Source organism: Astatotilapia calliptera, chromosome 18 (assembly GCF_964374335.1).
Source record: "Astatotilapia calliptera chromosome 18, fAstCal68.1, whole genome shotgun sequence".
NCBI classification, from domain to species: Eukaryota; Metazoa; Chordata; class Actinopteri; order Cichliformes; family Cichlidae; genus Astatotilapia; species Astatotilapia calliptera.
This window is the reverse complement of record NC_137439.1, coordinates 1,463,822-1,470,973: the sequence shown is the minus strand read 5'-3', so window position 1 is coordinate 1,470,973 and position 7,152 is coordinate 1,463,822. Positions and strand designations below refer to the sequence as shown.

General features: G+C 40.2%; 1 protein-coding gene across 2 annotated transcripts; it reads right to left on the bottom strand.

Annotated features, from left to right (window-relative positions):
• Positions 1-2,052: 2,052 nt before the first annotated feature.
• On the bottom strand, positions 2,053-6,851 carry LOC113010271 (uncharacterized). Of its 2 annotated transcripts, XM_080292387.1 has the most exons (4): positions 6,575-6,851; positions 5,054-5,461; positions 4,489-4,573; positions 3,731-3,869 (listed from the first exon to the last, which is right to left on the bottom strand). In XM_080292387.1, exons 1-3 carry the CDS (start codon positions 6,744-6,746, stop codon positions 4,530-4,532), a joined length of 624 nt encoding a protein of 207 aa, XP_080148513.1. In that variant the 5' UTR covers positions 6,747-6,851; the 3' UTR covers positions 3,731-3,869; positions 4,489-4,529. The 2 variants fall into 2 exon arrangements, with proteins under 2 accessions (XP_026005066.2, XP_080148513.1); XM_026149281.2 differs by lacking the exon at positions 4,489-4,573 and having other exon boundaries at positions 2,053-3,869; positions 6,575-6,838.
• Positions 6,852-7,152: the final 301 nt, after the last annotated feature.

Sequence of the window (7,152 nt, the reverse complement as noted above, 5' to 3'; positions counted from 1 at the left end):
GAGAGGCTACTGGCATTTTAAAGAAACCGAAACAGTCAAATAAAATAAAGACAAGAGTTTTACTTTAACAACAAGTTAAATGCTTTATTTACAGCTTGCAGAAGCTAACAGCAATATTCTGTGAAATTATGTTCAAAATAATAAATGCATGAAGACAAAAATGAATCTTCCATTATTTTCATCCAACTCTACTCATGACTGCCTGGGATCATGTGACGCATGGCTGTACGATGAGCTCAAAGGAAGCTGTCCTAAATAAAGCTAACAATAAACTGATTTAAATTAACTTCATAATCGAAAATGAGCCAAATAAACTAAACAACTGTCTATGTTTTGTTTTTTTTAACAACAAAATCTAATCAGAATAAAGCTTCACTGAACATCACCGAGAAGCCTGATGTAGATGGATAACAGATCAGACTGATCAGTGTTACACGTAATAAACTCAAACACAAAAGGAGTTTGAACTCTGAAAACTGAAACATGTACACATTTTTGGATGTTTTGCCCAAAGCTGGATTCCCTAATATTTAACTGTCAAGACTAGGACTTCTGACCCATGTGATTTTCAGTGTGGCGTAAAACAGCGGTCCCCAACCCCGGGCCTCACACTGGTACCGGTCCGTGAGTCGTTTGGTACCGGGCTGCGAGAGTTGAGGCTCAGGTGTGAAATGTATGGCTTTCAGGGTTTTTATCGGTTTTCAGCATTATTTTGTTATCGTTTTTCTTGGGTCTTTTCACGTGTGTTATGAATAAATCTTTTTTTCGGTACCGGTACTAGTTGTATTTTGTTGTATTTATCCGCGACACCTTAAAGGCCGGTCCGTGAAAATATTGTCGGGCATAAACCGGTCCGTGGTGCAAAAAAGGTTGGAGACCGCTGGCGTAAAATATTTCTACACAATATGAATATTTTTCCACATGCTTTACATTCATGTTTGTCACCTGTCTGAGTTCTTGTGTGTACTGACAACTAACTCCTACATTGAATGTTTTTCCGTGGGTTTCACAATGATATGGTTTCTCTCCTGTGTGCGTTCTCATGTGGACAGTCAAAGTACTGTTGTGAGTAAAATGTTTCTCACATTCTTTACAAGAGCAAGACTTCTTTCATGTGCGGATTCTGTGAAATTTATTCATTTGGAACCTTTTCACATTTTAAAGACTTTTTACCTGCACCAGAGTCACACTGACTCTTTGATAGAAGAGTCTTTTACATTTTTGCTGTGATGTCAGTTTATGTGAAGTCTCTTCTTTGACTTTGACTCTGAATTTTTAGATGATCCCAAATCTTTATTCTTTCTTTCCTGATCTTTTCTCTCAGCTACGGCAGAGCTGTGAGAGAGGAGCTACTCCTATTATGGTCTATGATCTCTTTCCTAATAAGCAGCAGTCACCATAAAGGTATCAGTCTCTTCAAATGCAAGTTGCTCGCCGTCCCGACTGCTGCAGAGTTCCTCATCTTCCTCTTTAATCTGTGGAGCTTCTGGTTCCTCCTGCTCCAGACTGGAGCTCCTCTCCTGGTTCCACAGCTTCTGCTCAGGGAGAACCTCCTCCTGCTCCTTCATACAGATGTGCTGCTGTGGGACGCCTGGAGGAACAAAAGGAAACAAGAAAAAGAAAACAGATCGAGTAGAGTAACACACAGAGGTAAAGACAGAAATAACCTCACAGACTGACCTGAAACTGTTTCTGACTCCACCCACTGATGTTGAACTCAACCAATGAGATGATTTCTGTCTGCACAAGTCAAAGCACAACCAGCCTGATGTTGGACTGCAGTGGACTCTCCACTTCTGAGAGTCCATATTCATGGAGCCATAGTGCCAGATATTTAATCTCAAACATCTTAAGGACCGAGCTCAAGTGGCTGTATAATGACAGCATTCAGGTGGGAGGAGTCTGAGGAACAGACATAGACCCCTGTGTAACAGTTTTCAACAAAGTTCAGGTGTACACAAACCAAAATGATGGAGGTAAAGGGGTAAAAATGTTTCTCTAACACACAATCTGAAAGAAACTATTGAATGAAATAAGTAATGACAGGTGGGCTTTACTTTAATAACAGATTCAATTTATTTAATGCATGCAGAAGGCTAACAGCAATAATCTATAAAAATCTATTCAAACATTATAAAGGTAAAATTGAAGTAAACCCTTATCTTCATTTATCCCTATTCCATCTTATTCTACTCTGCTTAAAACCCTCGTTGACCTTTTAAAGCGATGCTGAATGAAAGTTGAGCTCAAACCAGCCTTCCTCAGCTCTGGCAGGTCCCCCTGATGCAGGAAAAACATCTTTGCCTCACACTGTGCTCTCAAGCAGAGAAACATATGTGCAGCTATAGGAACGAGGTCTTTGCTGAAGGCTGGAGGAGTCCAAGGGAAACAATCATCTCCTTGAAACTTTCTACTTTATTATTGTCATTAGTTACTGCTATGCAGATAAAACACAACAAAACAAAGTCAGTCTAAATGAACTAAATAACCAAAGATATTATGAACCAAATAAAGTGAATAGCTTCAAATATAAAAAACAAAATAAAAAAAAGTCAACATTTTCTATTTATTAAAAAACAAATACCTCGAATGCAGTTTTACATCACAAGACACCAACCAGCAACAGTCATTGGTTATCCATTAATAGACAGCAAATACAAAACTTAATATACAAATTGAGTTTCAATCCCCCTGTAAATAAAGACTGTATATCAATAAATAAAACCAAAACTAAAATTCATTTTTTAAGAGTCACCATATTTTCACTGAAGAATTAGATGAGAACAGATTAGATGAAACTCTGCTTTATACATAATAATCATGCAATAAATGATGCTTGTCGGAACACAGTCTAAAGATATTTGAACTCTGAAAGCTCTCCTGTGAACACGTATAATCTGCCAATCTTCTTTCACGCTTGGCTTCTCTCCACATGTTTCAAGACTACAATTTCTGAAAATGATACGCTTGATACAACGGTGTGAGTTCTTCTATGTCCAAACAGACACTTCTGGATGTGAACATTCTTCCGCATTTTGTACAACATTATGGTTTCTCACCTGTGTGAGTTTTCATGTGACGCCACAAATGACTGTTATATGTGAACATTTTCCCGCATGTTTTGCAATGATACGGTTTCTCACCAGTGTGCGTTCTTATGTGCCCGAACAGCTGACTTCTGTATGTGAACATTTTCCCGCATGTTTTACAACAATATGGTTTCTCACCTGTGTGTGTTCTTATGTGCACTGATAAATGACTGCTACATGTGAATATTTTCCTGCACGTTTTACAATGATACGGCTTTTCACCTGTGTGCGTTCTCATGTGTATAGTCAAACTACCCCTCTGTGTGAAACTTTTCCCACATGTTTTACAAGAATATGGTTTCTCACCTGTATGGGTAGTCTTATGGCTTTTAAGAGATGATGACACATAAAAACCTTTCCCACATGTTTCACAAGAATACGGCTTCTCACCTGTGTGGATTCTGTGATGTTGATTCATGTTGTACTTATTCTTAAAGGATTTTCCACAAAAATCACACGTTAAGGACTTTTTACCTGTGTCAGAGTTACACCGACTCTCTGAGTTACCATTTGTCCCTGAATCTAAATTCCAGCTTCCTTCATGATTTTGGCTCTCATTCATAGGACAGTTGTGATAAAGAAGCTGGTTAGTGTTTGCTTCTGGGTCATTGTGGTCTTCTTCCTCAGCAGCAGTCACCACAAAGGTATCAGTCTCCCCCTTCAGTCCAAGCTGCTCTCCCTCTGGTTCCTCCTGCTCCACACTGGAGCTCCTTTTCTGCTTCCAGAGCTGCTGTTCAGGGAGAACCTCCTCCTCCTCACAGACAGGCTGCTGTGGGACGTCTGGAAGGACAAAAGGACACGAGAAAAAGAAAAGTGATGTGATAATAGAAAAACATCCCCGAGAAAACACATTGTCAAAATAAGACTTTTACAGAGAAAATAAGTGTCATCCACAAAGGCTGCCACTCCAGAAATCAACAGAGGAAGAGAGAGGTTAAATGGCAAGGTAGAAAAGCTGCAGGCAGTGAACATATACTGAATGAATAAATGATCAGTATGACACGACAAACCAACAGTAACAAAATAAAAAGATTGTGTTTGTGTCGTTTTTATGGCATTCATGCAGGTTTTTGTCTTTTAGTCGATTCTTTAAAGAACTTTCAGTTTGAATACATTTCCAGTACATTTAAATAAATGTTTATATTTTGCATGTGTATTTTAAAAATGTCAGTTGGTAAAAATTTACAGACGAGTGAGATAAATAAAAGTGTAATACTGTGCAAAAGTCTAAAGCTATCCTTCATTTATGTTTTGCCTGGAAAATGAGGAAATGATGTAGCAAGTTAATGAAACGGCAGATTTATTGAAATGTGTGCAAAACCAAATGCATTATACAGTATACAAAGCAAAGGTTTGTACAATTTTAAATATTTGGTATTGATTAATGTGGTTTGGCTACCTTTAATCTTCACCACAGACTGAACAGTTTGGCAGCTTTTGTCATTTATTCAGGTAGTGTTGAAAAAAAGAGTTCTCCAGGGTTCCTGAAAAAGATTTAGAGATATTCTTTGGATATTGACTGAATTTTGTTTTGTTGCCTGTCAAAACCCTACACTTCTTGAACAATGTTGAGGTCTGAGTTCCAGGGAGACTGATCCATGACTCATAGAAAAAACACACAGTAAAGCACCATCTAGATGACCTTCCGATGCATCATCTGACTGTTTGTGATCATGCTCAGACTGAAAATGAAGCCATTTCCAGTCTCAAGGTGATATTGTACGGTGGATTAAATCTGCATGTACTTTTCTGCATTTATAATTCCTTCAGTTTTAATATGAGCTCCAACACTGGCTGAAATGCAGCGCAAACCATGACAGCACCTCCACCGTGTTCAACAGAAGGCTGCAGACGCCGACTGTTAGACCTCTCTCCTGACCTCCTTCAAACATGTTGATCATGATTCAGATTCATAACTTACATGAGTCCCATTCATGTGTGACTTCATTCAGACTTTTACATACCTGTAATGTGAAGCTGTATTTCGGGTTTCCAGCTGATATCCATGAGTCTGTGCTGATGGTCGTTCTCTTCCTCGTACAGGATAGAATTATTAATAACTTCAAATATTTCTTTAGATTTGGACTGAAGAAACATAAAAGTGTCAGAGCTGTGAGAGGGGAGCTGGTCAGTGTTTGCTTCTGGTTCACTGTGCTCTCCTTCCTCAGCAGCAGTCACCATAAAGGTATCCGTCTCCTCCTTCAGTCCCAGCTGCTCTCGCTCCTGACTGCTGCACAGTTCCTCCTGTTCCTCTTTAATCTGTGGAGCTTCTGGTTCCTCCTGCTCCACACTGGAGCTCCTCTCCTGGTTCCAGAGCTGCTGCTCAGGGAGAACCTCCTCCTCCTCCTTACAGACAGGCTGCTGTGGGTCGTCTGGAGGGAAAAAAAGGACACAAGAAGAAGAAAAGTGATGATGTTAGACGTTGGACTCATTTTTTAAAATCAGCTTCGCTCCTCAGAATCTCAAGAGGTTGTGAGCAGAGCCGATTATACCCAGAGTTACATAAAAGTAATGGCTGACTTTTGTATTTGTGCATTCACGACTGCTGAATTATTGCAGATGAGGCGGGTCCATAGTGGAAGTTAATGTCAGCTGCTCTGGAACATGAAAGCTCGTCCCCTGAGCAGTAAAAGCAGCTTAAAAACTATCAGCAGCTCCATTCAGAAGAGCTGCTGTTAACCAAAGTGCTTCTGCAGGTTTGAAGTCAGCTGGCAGACATTTTTAACCAAATCATCATTTTGCAACATTTCCTGTAGATACACTGACACTGACAGAGATCTGGAGAAACTGTTGATTGTTTCTGTTTCATTTGCTGAAGTCTTTAACTCCTTAACACCTGGTGTATCATATTTGTGAGTCTTTGTGAGTTTTTGAGACTTACATCATCAGTGGGTTTCTCTCCACTGAAAATCCTAAATTAATTAAAAATAAATAAATAATAAAAATGCAACCAATGAACTGAAAAAAACCAGCTGTAACAAATATGATACAAATTAAAGTTCATATATGAATTTTTATTGTCAGAAGCTTCACACTAGCCAGCGCTGCAGTTCCATTTTAAGACACTGATAAGCTCTAAACTCATAATTTCATACGTGTGTCATGTTCTCAGTTTATCTCTGATATAAACAGCACATGCTCACAGCCTGATGGCAACAAATGACACCAGCCAGCTTCTCCAATAGACTCTGAGCCCTGTTTTTACATCTATCAGTTTTAAAGTTCAAGCTGTCTGAAGGTAAACAGACTGATCACAGATAAGAAGCATCTGAGCTGCATCTCACTGAGCAGCTGCTCGGATTAAACTGTCATTAAAGACAAACTCAGAGTCCATCAGCTCAGAGTTATTCACACACACACACACACACACACACACACACACACACACCGGCTCGGTGAAAATGATGCATTCAGGTTTTTCTACCTCACAATCAGAAACGTCCCGCAGAGCTGTGATCAGGATCCTCCCTCAGAGGGACACTCACCTGTCCTGTGCAGCTTGATTTGGGGTTTCCAGGTGATATCCAGCAGTCTGCGCTGACGGTCGATCTCTTCCTCGTACTGGACGATCGTTTTTTCAAACTCCAAGAATATTTGTTCAGCAGCAGCAGTTAGTCGCTCGTTGATGAACTCTCTCAGATACTGAACTGAAGGCATCGTTGCTGCCGCGGCTCACACACTCAGCTCACACACTTCGTGCTCAGACACACGGGAGGAAAGCTAACGGTTCTTCCGCCTTTTCTTTGTTTACTTCCGCCTGGTGTCACAATGTGAAGTTCCGTCAGTTGAAGGCAGATATTAGTGGTTGGAAAACAGGGAAATAGTGCATTAGCGCCATCTGCTGGTGGGAAGTGTGAACGAGCGCGTCACTGAGAAAAAGAACTGATTCTGTTTAACAGGACCTGAAAGTTTCGCTGTCAGTGACTTTAATGAGGTTTGGGGTCAGTCTGCAGCTCTCAGCCGCATGTTTCTGACAGCCTGGTGTAAGATGATGCTTGGTTTCCTCACCGCTGTCACATGTCCTTGTGTCCTGTTTCCTGTTATGAACCATGTGCTGTTTAAA